Source organism: Chiloscyllium plagiosum, chromosome 1 (genome assembly GCF_004010195.1).
Source record: "Chiloscyllium plagiosum isolate BGI_BamShark_2017 chromosome 1, ASM401019v2, whole genome shotgun sequence".
In the NCBI taxonomy this organism is placed as follows: Eukaryota; Metazoa; Chordata; class Chondrichthyes; order Orectolobiformes; family Hemiscylliidae; genus Chiloscyllium; species Chiloscyllium plagiosum.
In genome coordinates this window covers 73,377,085-73,392,541 of record NC_057710.1, presented here as the reverse complement: position 1 = coordinate 73,392,541, position 15,457 = coordinate 73,377,085, and the positions used below count along the sequence as shown (strand labels likewise).

Genomic DNA, 15,457 nt, shown 5'->3' with positions numbered 1-15,457 from the left:
TGCTGACTTCACTGCAGCCTTGCCTCAAACATGGATAACAAAGGTGACAGTGACTGACCTTGGCATCAAGCTCATACTTGACAGTGTGGTACTAAAAAGTGTCTCAAAACTATCTGATGTGGAAGCAAAGCACTCCACTAGCTTGGGGCATGCCTCCTGGAAAGGAAAATGGTTGTTATTGGAGGACACTTATCTCCAGCCCCAGGACATCTCTCCAGGAGTTCTTCAGTGTAACGTCCGAGGTCTATCCACCATTTTTACCCAGAGAGCTATGGGAATCTGGAATTTGCTGGCTCTAAGCATGGTAGAGGCAGATACCTGCATAACACATTATTAAGATTTAACACAGTATTAAGATGTGTACTTGCAGTGCCATGGCGTAAAAGGCTATGGGACAAGTACTGGAAAATAGGATTAGAATAGTTAGGTAGTTTTTTTTTTACTAGTGCAGATGTGAAATGCCTGTGTATTATTGTGCTGTAAAACTCTGCCTTTGACTCGGCTTCTTCAACAATGACCATACCTCAATCATAAGACCAGTAAGTGGATTTGTGCAATTATTAATGTTCAGCACCATTCATCACTTGTCAGATACTAAAACATACCATATCTAAATATAGCAAGACTTGGTCAAAACTGATGCTTTGGCTGACATCTCCAATAAGACAGGCAAAAGTGAGGACTGCAGATGTTGGAGATCAGTTGAGAATGTGGTGCTAAAAAGCACAGCAGGTCAGGCAGCATATGAGAAACAGGAGAGTCGATGTTTCGGGCATATTCCTAATGGAGGGCTTATGCCTGAAACATCTGTTCTCCTGCTCCTTGGATGCTGCCTGATCTGTTGTGCTCCTACAAACTGGTCCAGCTAAGGATAGGTAGTAAATGCTGGCCCAGCAGGTGAAGCTCACATTATATGAGCAAATTTTTAAAACTTCCTTGTTTTTCAAGGATGACATTTTGCTGTCGTCCCAACTGTGGTTCTCACCTGTTGCTGCACAACAGGTCAACAAGATCCAGCTTTAATTACAGGCGTGACATTGGATTTTTATTTGGAGTATTTCAGAATGGTTTGCTGTCACCTTCTGGAGGGCAACGCTGGCAATAAATGCTGGTCTTGCAACTGACGTGCCTTAACTGACTGACTGTGAAAATTATATTGTTGCAGAGGCAATTAACAAGTGGTGATTTCTTAAAGCTCCTTTCTCACATTGTAAATTTGTTTCACAACAGTTCATGTACAATTGAAAGCTACTTTGCTGTGCACCCACCGCAAACTCCAAACTATTTTGGGCTGAAATAATTATCTTGATATTAAGGTCTAATTCATAAAAAAAACCTTGGTTTTAGAAATATTGGTGTTCTAACACTGGCAGAAGCATCCTAAAATAACTCACCTTGTGATAGTTTTTCCTGTTTTCCTGTACAGATCTTCTTTGTGCTTCGTAAGAAGAACAGCCAAGTGACATTTCTTCATGTTTATCACCACACCATCATGTCTTTCACATGGTGGTTTGGAGTCAAATTTGCTCCAGGTAAACTTAACTTACTAATTAAGTATTATTTTGGATTATGAACCCACAAATGAACTGTGAAAGTTTGCACTATTTTGAGTTCAACCTTGAACAGCTGGTTCACTGTACCACTTTTGATCTGGGGCTGCATATTTGTGGGAATTAGCTATTTATCTTGCTCAGCATCAATGTCACATGCAGAGATTTCAATTACGCCCCTACTCTCTGTACTGTTGCTCCCAAACATTGAAACCCATGCACGCTGACTAATATTCTACATTTGAAGCAGTGCTTGGTGCCATATATTAATCAGGCTGTGTCAATGTCATCTGTAGCTTTTCAAAATACTTAAGTAAGACTTTGGTATAGTTAGTAGACAATTCCTAACAGTCCCCATCCCAATAGTTTGAAAGACTCTCCGTAGAACAAATAGGCTTTTAAATCTCCACTTGGGAAGGTCAAAAGCAGAATGGCTGATCACTTTTATAATTTGCTTTTCATTCAGTTATAATCTTGACTCCCAAGTTTCTGGTTGTATTCGCTTTTCTGACTTTCCTGTCACCTGCCTCTGGTTGTATTCTCGTGAAGCTCACCATGAGCTGGAGGAACAGTACCTTATCTTTCATTTAGGCATTCTACAGCACTGCTGCATGAGGATTTGAGACCAACAATCTCAGAACATTTCTGTCCCTATAATTCGACACGGTGGTTCAGTGGAGGTGGCATAGTGGCTTAGTGGTTAGCACTGTTGCCTCAGCGCCAGGAACCGGGTTCAATTCCAGCCTTGGGTGACTGTCTGTGTGGAGATTGCACATTATCCCAGTGTCTGCAAGGGATTCCTCCGGGTGCTTCAGTTTCCTCCCACAATCCCAAAGATGTGCAGGTCAGGTGAATTGGCCATGCTAAATTGTCCATAGTGTTGGGGCTCCAGCCCGAAATGTCAAATCTCCTGCTCCTCAGATGCTGCCTGACCTACTGTGCTTTTCCAGCTGCAGGTCTCTGGATCTCCAGCATCTGCAGACCTCACTTTCTCCCTGTTAAGTGCGTTAGTCATAAGTAAATGTATGGTGAGGAATGGGTCTATGTGGGTTACTCTTTGGAGGGTCAGTGTGGACTTGTTGGGCCAAATGGCCTGTTTACATACAATAGGGGTTCTAATCTTAAAAAAAAAAATCATTTTTCTCTCCTATGAACCAGACCAAATTCCCTTCAAATACATCGAAGAAATAACAGATATTAGACCTTCACTTTTTCTTATTTAGAGGCAAGTGTAAGATGTGGTGTTCCAGTCATAATTTGGTTACATTACTCTGCTTAGGAAAACACTCTTTATTCGCCTACAGTTAAAATAGAAACAAAAGAAGGAAGAATTGGTCTAACTTTAATTCTGTTGGAAAACAACACAATAATCAATTTATTGAGCTACTAATAAGCAACATTTATATATGCCCTTGGCAGTCAATATAATAGATTCTCACCTGCGATTCTAGCAGGGAGAGAACTCCAGGTTTTTAGCTGTAGCAGAGAGATGCATAACAGCTTCTGCAACCAACTTGGAAATCCCAACAACTACTGAAATCTAAAATAAAACCCTGGTTCTGTGAGAGCCTGACTCACTCATTCAGGCTGCTTCTATTGTTTAAATTGAAAAGAGCCCCAAGGCCCCTCAAGCTGTTCACGTTATTGGCTCAAAATCTCCCTCCAAAAACATAACCAGGGCAAAATACACCCCCTGTTAAAGCCATAATATCGTCACATCCTGTTTGGCAATTATTCATCATCGTCATTCACACCACCTCGAGACAAATGTTTTGTTTTTTTACTTGTCACATTGCCACTTCCTATTGCCTTGCATCAGCAGCCCATTTCGTCATTTAATGTCTTCCACTTCTCACCCTACACTCCCTCCTTAGCTTTAAGAGCACATCAGACTAGTTAGCTTGCAATAATGTCTTCAATATCAAGTGTTCATTTTAAGGAAGTGGAGAAATCTGGAAACAGCCGAAGACTGCCACCATCTCTTGCTGTGATGAAACCATCTGCTACAAGACTATGAAACCCCAAGACCTGGTTCAATAAGAATGACCACCACATTGAAGACCTCATCAACAAGATGAGCTCCCCATGGCCAGCAAAACATGACCAGCATAACAAAGGTGGAGTTCCGAAGCAGAACCAGGAAAATCAAAAACCAGTGGTGGACTAAGAAAGTTAAGGAACTCCAACTCCTTGTTGATAAGCACAGTATCCAGAATTTCTTCAATGGCACCAAGACAACCTATGGACCCAACACCCTTTGGCCACGACCTGATGCAGAATAAAGATAGGACCCTTCTGAAAAACAGAAAACCTCAACTTCCTGAGGGAGAGAACATTTAAAAGAACTCTAAATCACAGTACAGTCAATAATGTGGGCCTGTTTTGAGGAAATCCCCAACTCCTCCCCATCCAAGATTACCTTGCACTCCCACCCTGATGTGGCAGAATTTGAAGCTGCTATTTGACCCATGAAAAATGGGAAAAGATGCAGGAGTAGACAGTATTCTATTGGAGATTTTGTAACTTGGAGGAGCAGAGCTTGTCTATCAACTGTTCCTGAAAGTCTGGGGCAATGAAGAAACGCCTGTCAATCTCCGGGATAGAGCCGCCATCACTTCCTTCAAGAAAGGAGACATTGGACTGAGGGAATTGCTGAGGGATCTCCCAACTTTCCATCGCCAGAATGATCATTGACCGAATCCCCACGAGGCACCTTCTCACAGCTTGAGGGAATCTTTGATGAAAGCTCGTTTTCCAACCAAACTATTGACATCATTTCATTCCTTGCCAATTCTGAGAAATGACAGGAACAACACAACTACTTAACATGGCTTTCATCGACCTGACCAAAGCTTCGGTCGATTAGCAAGTGCTATGGAAGACCCTGTCAGAGGCCAGCTGTTGAGTGAAATTTATGAATGTCTTTCATCTCCACAACAAGATGTTGGTGTAAGTCCTCACCAACTGTAATATGATAAATCTTTGAGATCAAGCAGGGATGTGTCATCACCCCAACCTCAACTGGTTGAAATCGAACAAGAAAATAAGCTAGACTTCAGTTGTGGAACTTTAGTAAGTAGATGACTGTCATCTCTGTGCTGTGTCTCAAGACAGTCTTCAAGTTTTATTTAATGCAGACTGAAGAATTGGTCTCAGCCTCTACTCCAAGACTCCAGTTCTTTACCAACCAGTCCCAGGTCAAGTTCCAGTCTGTCCGTCCATTAAGATCAACTGACAAATCCTCCCAAACATGGAAGTTTGAAATCCTTCCCTTAACTGGCAAGCTACCTCTCATCTAAGATTGATGCAAAAGTGCCAGCGTTGTACTGGGGTGGATGAAGTTATAAGTCACACAACACCAGGTTATAGCCTAATGATGTGTTTGGGATTACAAACTTTAGAGCACTGCTCCTTTGTCAGGTGAAGTGACATCATCTCTCTAAAAGCTTGTGATTTCAAACAAACTTGTTGGACTATAATCTGGTGTTGTGACTTCTAAATTCATCTAAGACTGACATAATTGCAGAGGTTCAACATGGCATTTGCAAGCGCTGCCTTTGGACACTTCAGGATCAAACTCAACAGTGATAGCTGTGTGGATATAAGATCCTTTTGTATCAGACAGCATCATCCTTTTGACCCTTCCACATGGCTCCAAAACTTGGACTACACATAGATGTCGTCATAAATCCTTGAAGTACCATCAACGCTGTTTGAGATGGAGTCTCCACATTAGCTGGGTGTAATAACATCTATGGCCTTGAAAGCAGTTAAGGGCACCAGCATAGAGGGCATGGTCATCTGAAATCCACTCCTTTGAGCCGGCTGTGCGCTCTTTGGATGCTTGAGCTCTGTCTGTCAAGTAAATATTTTCCCAGCTCGAGGAAGGGACTCTCAACCAGAATAGGACAAAGGAAGCATTCTGAAGATTCCCCTGAAGACTTGCCTCAAGAAATGAAATGTAGGTGTCAACATGAGACCCTTTTTCGGAAGAAACCTTGGAGGAAGCTCCTGAATGAAGGGACTTAAGTCTTTGAGAACACGAGTGAAAAGACTAAATACAGGAAAGGAATGTCAACTATCTTAAGGCAAAGAACCAATTTTTGGAAACACCTGCCAAAAACATGAACAGAGAAAGAAATCGGAGTCTCATCAGCTATGCACGGACCCATTAGAACCCATGACCAGTGACGTGGAATTTCCTAGCTTGACAATCATGCTCCTTAGAGTGACAGCGATACTGCCTCCCTTTTTTTTTAAAATCTATTTCTGACAATTCACAAGTCTAACCCATGTTTAAGCAACCTGAATCAATGAGCTAGATTTTTATCCTCCAGTTGTTTGAGTTGGGGGAATTCTTGGGCATGCACATCCCACCTCAGAATTTGCCACAGAAACTGGAATCTTTATTTCACAAGTGCCAGCTGCAATTCGGCCAGCTAACTCTAGAGAAACATGGGCTGCCTGCAGGGGATGTGGAGCTGTTTAAAAGGCCCCCTTTAAGTGCATGTTCACTACTCCTTTCCCTCCTCTTGCTCCTTCATCTACCTCATGTACCCAATTCCAAGGTGTGCACTCCCAAATAGCCCCAAGTCCCCTCTTTGGAAAACTGTAAATCTGAGGAATGGATCATTTAGCACTTTACTCATGGCTGCTCATCCAACCTAATGCCATTTGCCTGTGCTGTCTCTGATTCTTATGCCTTTAATGTCTTACCCAAGTATGTATATCCAGAGACCTTTATTATATTGGGTATGTATACCCTTATTATATAGACTCCTTATTCTTGACTGAGCCTAGAAATCCATTTCTCTTGTAACAACAACTGAGCTCCTGTTTGATTGACAGCTCTAGCAGTCTGAACGATCAATTTCATAATATTTATTTACCCAAGTATTAATTGCTTGCAATTTCAACTGTTGTAGTAATTGGTTTAAATTGACTTTTTTGTGTGAAAGGGTTGCTTTTGAACAAAGGCAATCCATGTTCATTTTCTAAGCTTTAGTTACACCTGCAGTTGTCTGTAAAAGATTCATGTGATTGAGAAATAGGAGCAGAGGCACACCATTGAATCTGCTCAGTAAGATTATGGCTGTTTTTTCTCGGTTGTTTTGAATTCATGTTCCTCTCTATCTCTAACTCTTGATTCCTATGCCTGACAATATACCCACCTCAATCTTAAAATATTCAAAAATATCATTAATGGATGTAATGCCAAAACCTGGGATGAAGGGCAAAGGGGTTGATTGACAGGGACAACCTGTCAAGGAAATGAAGAGAAACTTTTGTTGAGTACGTTCAGAAGGTTCCCTTTAAGCAGTGTATAGTTCATGACAACAAAGGTGCTGTGAACTGTGACATTTTTAAAAAAAAAAAACTCACCTGACTCCATAAAAATCAGAGGAGTGGGCCATGCCTATCTCTGCGAAGGAGGTCTCCAGGTCTGTAATGTCATGTGTGGGGTTTGTGTCCCAGACCAGCTTATCAACCTGAAAAATCTGAGAGCCTGGGAAAGTGAATGGGCGTCTGGACTCTCCCTACCATCTTTTTCATCAGTTCCCAAGTCATCGTACAGAATGAAATTCCAGACCATAACTTCATGTGATTTACTGAGTATTTCCTGTTTTTGTCTCTTAATACCTGTGCTGCAGTGTTTTGAATTGAGATTGCTTCTGGACTAAGTTGTCATAGTTTAATACTTCAAGTTGTATTAACTAGTCAGTGCATCTTTACTTAACATTTGCACCTCTGCAGTGTTATCATGTTCGCTCTTCAATTTTGGTAGACCTTATTACAATTCTCCTATCCACTAATATCATGAGAATGCTCTGCTCTATCAACTGTTGTAAACCCACTCCTTAAATTGCATCTGTAAAATCCATCTTGCTTTATATTAAACAAGCAATCTTGGAACTGCAACTAAATCCCCAAAACACCCTCACTCCTGCTAAACTGGTGATGTGTATCTCTGTTCTGCAATGTTATCTACCATTTTTAGTTTTTATCTCCTTTGGATCAGTGCTGAGAGTAAGGAAGCGCTTGGTGCATGAAACCTGTGCAGTAGAGATTTGTGAGGTGAAAAGCATGCACTGAAGTTATCAGTTGGACAGTAATTATAAGTGCAGTTAAAGAATTAAATGCAGAAATTACTATCTGAGGTGCCTTGTTCTTTAGATTAGATTAGATTCCCTACAGTGTGGAAACAAGCCCTTTGGCCCAACCAGTCCACACCGACCCTCCAAAGAGTAACCCAGTCCAGGCCCATTTCCCTCTGACTAATGCAACTATCACTATGGGCAATTGAGCATGGCCAGTTCACCTCACCTGTGCATCTTTGGACTGTGGGAGGAAGCTGGAGCACCCGGAAGAAACCCACACAGACAGGTGCCTGAGGCTGGAATCAAACCTGGGACCCTGGTGCGATGAGGCAGCAATGCTACCCACTGAGCCTCCGTGCTTCCCTAAACTAGACTTTCCTTACAAGATTCAGTATTTAAAATATATCCATATGAAATTATTGCTATTTTGGCAATTAAATATGCCAGAGGGAAAATTAGGCCTTAAAATAAGTTGAAATGGTTAACATTAAGTCTTGTGCTGAACTTCTGACTCAAAATAAAAGGTGTAATCTTTTGTTCTTTTATATTCTAATTGGAAAATTTCAAACTTATTTTGATCATTTCAATCGGGAACAAATTAGCTGATTGCATTGTTTAGTCAGTGGCAATACGAAACCTCATGCAGTGAAGAAAACTGCCAATCGATCTCTAGTAGTTAGTTTATGCCATTAAGTGATAGGACTATTGTTGGTGTTTGAATTGATTAGTGCTGTGGTATGATACACCACAATAATACTGTATGGTTTGGGTATTGAAAAGAACCAATTTCTCCTTGCTAATAGATTAAACCACTCTTTTTGGCTTTTGATGAGTAACCTGGGCAGTAGTGTTTTGAAAAACGTTCACCTCTTCGTATAAGTTGGCACAACAGATCATGCCTTTATAAACATTACTTTTTTCGAAACAGTACTGAATTTTTTTAAAATATAAAATACCTCTTAAAAGTAGAAGCTTGATGCTCTTTCAATGGACTTGTATTAAATATGTACCAGCACAATATTTGAAGAGCTAATCCAGCTTCTTTGTCTAACAAAAACTGAAACTGCTGGAAAAATTCAGCAAGTCTGGCAGCATCTGTGGAGAGAAAGCAGATTCCCATGGCCCTCTTTCAGAATGTTCTGAGGAAGAATCATGGGACTGAAGTGTTATCTCTTTCTCTTCACAGACGCTGCCAAACCTGCTGAGTTTTTCCCAGTAGTTTGATTGCCAACGTCCGTTGTTCTTTGGGTTTTCGTTTCAACTTCTTTGTATAACTGTTTTTCCTTTTCTTTCTCTTTCTCTTTCCCATACAGGTGGTCTAGGAACATTTCATGCTCTTGTAAACTGTATTGTGCACATAATCATGTATACGTACTATGGTTTATCTGCATTGGGGCCATCTTACCAGAAGTATTTATGGTGGAAGAAGTACATGACGACAATTCAATTGGTAAGTTTTCTTTACCATCTTGATTTGTGGACGACAAGGTCAGGTTAACTGGCAAAGGGCACGGATTAATTCCTATGTTGAAGGGCTGTGACTGTGTGGAAGTCCTGAGAGGGATGGCAGGCTCCATCACCGGAAAGTCATGTGTAACCTAGCTGATCTATCTTTGTAGCGGTTTAATAACTGCTTGGTGCTAGATTACAAACTCAGATATTTTAGAAATGCAATTTTGTAATATGCTGTGAAGTTTTAACACTTGTGTACTCCTTTTCAGTTAGGCTTTGTAGCAAAATGTTTGGGCCCAGGTTTTCCTTTTAGCAAAATGAAGGGGAGCATCTGTTCCCAAAACCTTCCTTAATCTTCAAGGTACAGGTCAGGAGTGGGATGGATTAGGTTTAAAAAATTTGAGTTTTATTATACAAGGCTCATGATGTATTTTGGTGTGACATCTACACAGAGCATTGTGGAACTGAACACCCCTTGTGATTTTTCTTGGACTTAAATAGATGCTACTCAAATTTGAAGTTGTTTTGTTTGTATTGTATGGATTGTTGTTGTAAAGAGAAAATTAAACCCATATGGTAAAATTTTATTTTGAGATGCCTAAATATGAATTAGAAGTAGGCTGTAATGTACCTGTGGACACTGAACTACAATAAACCTCAGTCTCTTCACTTCAAGAGACTCTTTTGTAATTGTCTAGTTTTTTATTCATTAGTCAGATGTGATTGTCATTGGCTGAGCCAGTATTTATTACCAATTTCTCATTGCCCTTGACAAAGTGGTGGTGAATTGCTTTTTCCAACTGCTGTCATCTGTTTAATATAGGTACATACAAAATGATCAGGAGCATGTTCCAAATTTTGTCCCAATCGCAGTGAAGGAATAATATATTTCCTAGTCAAGATGGTGATGGGCTTAGAGGAGAACTTGAAGGTGGTGGTGTTCCCATGTATCTGTTACCCTTTTGCTTCAAGATTGTAGTGGTCATGAGTTTAGAAAATGTTTTCTCAGGAGTCTTGATTAACTTCTACAGTGTCTTGTGCAGGGTCTACACTGCTGCTACTGAGCATCAGTGGTGGAAGAACTGAATTGTGGAGTTTTGGTAATTAAGTAGGCTGCTTTTGCTCGGTAGCAGGGAAGAGGGCAAGACAGGCTTTGGGGAGTCAGGAGATGAGTTACTGCAGGATTCTAGTCTCTGACCTATTCTCGTAGCCACGCTATTGAAAGGATTAGTGCAGTTCATTTTATGGTCCATGGTAACCCCAGGATATTGGTAGTGAGGGATTCTGTGATGATTAATGTCGTTGATTATTGGGGGTGATGGTTACCTTCTCTTGCTGGAGGTGGTTTATGCTAGACACTTGTGGTGTGAATGTTGCTTGCAACTTGTCGGCCCAAGCCTGGGTTTTTGTTCAAGGTTTGCTATTTATGGTTATAAACTGTTTCAGTATCTGAGTGGTGAATGGTACTGAACATTGCAGTCTTCAGCGAACATTACCACTTCTGACCGTATGTTGAAGTCATTGAAGAAGATTGATTTGAGGACACTGCATTGAGGAACTTTGTCAATGATATGCTGGATTTGAGATTATTTGACTTCCAACAACCACAATTACCTTCCTCTGTGTTAGATAAAATTCCAACCCACAGAGTTTTCCTTCTGATTTCCAGTGGCTCTCTTTTTAGAGCTCCTCGCTGCCATATTGATTTAAATGTGGCCTTGATGTTTAGGGCTGTCACTCTCTTACCTCATGGAGTTAAGCTGTTTTTCTTTGTTTTTGAACCGTGTCTGAGGTAATGCTAGTTTACACGGTGGTTGGAGCATATTACAGACAAGGTATTCATTTCATGGCTGTTCTTGTTCTGTTCATAGAATATGTACAAGTAATTTGGCTGGTTTGTTACAGCAGTTTCTCTGATCTCAAACTTAACTTTTCTTTCAACTTTCAGGTGCAGTTTGTGGTGATTACTGTCCACATTGGGCAGTTCTTCTTCATGAAAAATTGCCAATACCAGTATCCAGTCTTTCTATATATAATATGGCTTTATGGAGTTAGTTTTATGGTTTTATTCCTCAACTTCTGGTACTATGCATATATAAAAGGGCAACGATTGCCAAAGAATGCTACAAGCAAGTTGAAGCAGTAAAAATAGCAAGAACTGGAAGATACTTTGTTTATGATTGAACTTTAGACAATAATGAACGTGTATGGCACACCGTTGGGCATTGTATGTTATTCTTTTTAAAAACTAGACAATATTCATCTGTTTCTGATTCTCTGAAATTGATTTATTGATGCATGCTAATGTATAGCTGCTAAACTTGTGAAAAATATCAAATCCATTTAGAATCTGCCAACTTTGCAAACCCTAACCTATGCCCTGGTAATATTTTCTGTCATTGTGATTGGTCTAATTATTAACACACTCTTCTGTCCTTACCTTTTCTAATTGTATAAAATGATGCAATTGAGGTGCCTTTATGTGTTAGGCCTACTTGCAATGCAGAGTTTTGCAGCAGAGCAGAATTATGCTGCTGTTCATGTTTTGGAAGCACTGATACATTTGGGCAACTTGATTTCTGTTTTAGTTTGCATGGCTACAGTAACTGGGATTAACACAAACCCCATTTTTTTATTTTTTTTTTGTTTCACATATGCTTAAACAGGAATGAGAACTGGCAGGCCAGGTTTCCAGTTTGAACTGTTTCTTGCGTCCTGGTTAATTACAATTCAAAAGCAGTAGTAAATTGGCTAAATCTGTGCCAATGCATTTGGGATATTTGCTATTCCCTGTTTATGTCAAATGGATGATATATAACTGTCTGCTTCAATGATGACGCTGGCTGTTTGTTTTATTAAGAGGAATTAATTTCCTACATTACATGTTTCTGTAAAACACTTGGGTTACATGACAGTTTTTCATTGAGTGTAGTTTAACTAGCTTTTTAATTAAAACTTATCACGAGTAAACAGTTAGTGAGTCCTGGTCTGGAAATATTTCATTGTAGGAATGCCAAACTTGACTGAACCATTCCATTCATAACTGTTGTTGTTGAAAGTAGTTCTGCCTTCAAAGGTGTAGTTTTTTTAAGCTCGCAAGAAGGATTTTTACCAAAGTGTTCTTTCTTCACTTTCTCGTGATGCTTGCAAATGAGTTTTGCTGTGGGTTTTGTGAAAGACAGAAGATTAGTATTTAAGGATATTAGTAGAAAGTTGTGGAAATTTAGCTTTTGCTTTACTTCTGAAATTTCAGGGATGTAGCAGTTTTAAAAATGTGAACTTTCAATTTTGTGGTGATTTAGCTTGAGATAGTTAAACATTTTTTATTAATGTTCAAGGAAAAATGATTCAAGGATTATCTGGATCTTTGTATTTGTTCAGAAGCAGCTACAAATGTTTTCAAAATTATCCATTCCAAAGATAAAATACCTTTTGCTTATTGTTTTTTCTACGTAATGTCCAAAAGTGTCTCTTTCTATGTTCCTTCCTTATTCAGATGCTTCTTGGCAATTGTGGTAAATAAACATTTTGGCACAAGTGACTGGTTATTTTTATTCCTGAGAAGAAAACAGTGAGCATATTAACTGTCCTTTTCATAGTAAAAATGATTGGATAATTTTCTCACCCAAATCTTTCGTGAAGAATTTCAAGTTAAAAATTTGCTCTCACCCAATTTTTGTTGAAATGCACAGTAAACTCCTTTTCCTGTGGAAGCGGTTTTGAATTCCACACGAAGATCAAAAATGTCTTTTCTGCATTGCAATGGCCAAATCAGCAACTTAGTAATGAAAACATTGGTAGAACCACAAGCTGAGAATTTCAGACTAGTACTAAATGGTGACATTTGAAAAGAGTGGGAAAATGGAGATGTTACTGTTCTAATAATCGGCTATCTTAAGATTTGGATCAAATGAGATATATTTTGAGCAGCCTTGGTATTTGTGCACACTGATCCAGCACCTTCTTTACTTGATTTTTGTTTTCAAAATGTGCCAATAGAGAAGAAATTCTGCAAAAATGTATTCCCAACTGACTACAGTATTCCTAAGTTAACTTTGTTCTTATTTGACACTTTTTGAGCTGTTATGCTGTAAGTCAAGTTTTCAGAGGAGTTGAAAACAATATCCAACACAGGTATTGCAAACTGGAGTCCATTTGTTTTAATAATAAGTTGGAATGCACAGTATAAGCACTGGTGTATTAATGTGACCTTGAAAAAGAAGCATTTCCAATATACTTGGTTGGGTTTTGCTTGACCATTTATTATCTTGAGTACTGCTATTGCTCTAAGTTAATAAACTTGATTTAAAATTGTGGTTTCATACAAAAAAGTATGAAGCCATTGGTGGAAAACGATTTGTTATACATGTGTGTTTTAGATTGCCACAAATAGAGTGAAATGTTAAAGAGAACATATGATGGGTCTGGAAAATTGTACCTTGATGTTTATCAAACTATGTGCTCAGTTACCATAGCAGATGGTTGTATTGTATCCAAATTTTAACAAGTGTTTCCAAATGAATTAATGTCTTTTGTAAGTGATATCACTTGCAAATGATGTATTTTAAAATTATTTCTATTTGCCCTCAAATAAAATCTATTAAATTTATATTGTGTATTTTATACTATGACAAATGACGTTTCATCAGCAGCACCAACTCTGTTCATGCATTTATTATTTTAGTCCCATGTCATCCGATAATGGGTGCAAAGTGAAGAGGGTAATATGATTTGTAAAGATAGGTTTAAGTGACAGGATTTGACTGGACATGAATAGTAAGGTTCAGGCATTGAATGTTCTGCCATGAATTAGAGTCAGTTTGATCTTAAGGTTTAAGGTTTAAGAGTTGTTGTAGTGGATAGAGAGAGCGCCTTACAGAATTTGGGAATGAGAAGATGAAGAAATTAATCCCAGGACTGAATCTTAATTGGGCTTTGAGAGTTGGGAATGAGGGGTTACTCAGTAATATCTCAGCTGGTCTTTGGGAGAGTCTAGTGCAGCATCATCTGAGGATCATTATTGTCTTAGAATATTTGAGGGATTAGTTAAGAATCTTTGGGTGAAATTTTCTGATTTCAGACTGTTTTGTGAAGCAAGATTCATAGCTCAAACACCAATTCTAGTGCATCTTCCATTTTTCACCTCATTTACTTTGCAGCCAGACTCTCTGGCATCTTTTCTCTGGGCATAATGTGGCAGGAGGGATAGAAGCACTTGCCACTATTGGGACCTCCAGTTTTCATTTCACTGCCTTGTTAAAAACTAACTGCATGCCATTTCAGACACTGCAAGCCAGGGACTGTTTCTCACTAATGTTTGTTATCGCTGAGGACGTGGTGCAGAGCAAAGGACAGCTCTCTTCCTCTGTTTACCGGGACCTGGAGGTTTTGGGGCATGGGATGGTGGAGTGGGAAGTGGTACTTCCTGTGGTACACCACAAGAGGCTGCTCCAAAAAACAAAGCTAGCCTGGATTTGATTTGCAGGTGGTTCACTCACTCCCAGGTGAAGTGGTATGCCCAGCAGTGCAGGAAGAATGGTAATGATCTTATGCCCTCCATGCTACATCATGCTTTTAGAACCACCGCTTACCCAAAGTTTGCCACTGCTTAGGCTTCTTATGAAGGCTTGTGGACTAGACCTCTTAACCTTTTCTTGTCATTTAGACAATAGACAATAGGTGCAGGAGTAGGCCATTCAGCCCTTCGACCCTGCACTGCCATTCAATATAATCATGGCTGATCATTCCTAATCAGTATCCTGTTCCTGCCTTATCTCCATAACTCTTGATTCCACTATCTTTGAGAGCTCTATCCAACTCCTTCTTCAATGAATCCAGAGAGTGGGCCTCCACTGCCCTCTGGGGCAGAGCATTCCACACAGCCACCACTCTCTGGGTGAAGAAGTTTCTCCTGAGCTCTGTCCTAAATGGTCTACCCCGTATTTTTTAAGCTGTGTCCTCTGATTTGGCACTCACCCATCAGTGGAAACATAATCTTATACGTCTCAATCAGATCCCCTCTCAATCTTCGATACTCAAGGGTATACAAGCCCAGTCGCTTCAGTCTTTCAGTGTAAAGTAATCCTGCCATTCCAGGAATTGACCTCGTGAACCTACGCTGTACTCCCTCAATAGCCAGAATGTCTTTTCTCAAATTTGGAGACCAGAACTGCACACAGTACTCCACGTGTGGTCTCACCAGGGCCCTGTACAGCTGCAGAAGAACCTCTTCGCTTCTATACTCAATTCCTCTTGTTATGAAGGCCAGCATGCTATTAGCCTTCTTCACTACCTGCATGCTTACCTTCATTGACTGGTGTACAAGAACACCCAGATCACTCTGTACTGCCCCTTTAC

The 15,457-nt window shown here is 39.9% G+C and overlaps 1 protein-coding gene across 2 annotated transcripts in view; it reads left to right on the top strand.

Moving 5' to 3' along the window:
* Nucleotides 1–13,709, top strand: part of elovl7a (ELOVL fatty acid elongase 7a) — a 49,667-nt gene extending 35,958 nt beyond the window's left edge. For both annotated transcript variants that reach the window (XM_043689338.1, XM_043689332.1), the window contains exons 6-8: nucleotides 1,427–1,532; nucleotides 8,962–9,098; nucleotides 11,049–13,709. In XM_043689338.1, the coding sequence (XP_043545273.1) occupies nucleotides 1,427–1,532; nucleotides 8,962–9,098; nucleotides 11,049–11,246 (441 nt within the window). In that variant the 3' untranslated portion in view covers nucleotides 11,247–13,709. The remainder of the gene's footprint in view (nucleotides 1–1,426; nucleotides 1,533–8,961; nucleotides 9,099–11,048) is intronic.
* The last annotated feature ends 1,748 nt before the right edge of the window (nucleotides 13,710–15,457 follow it).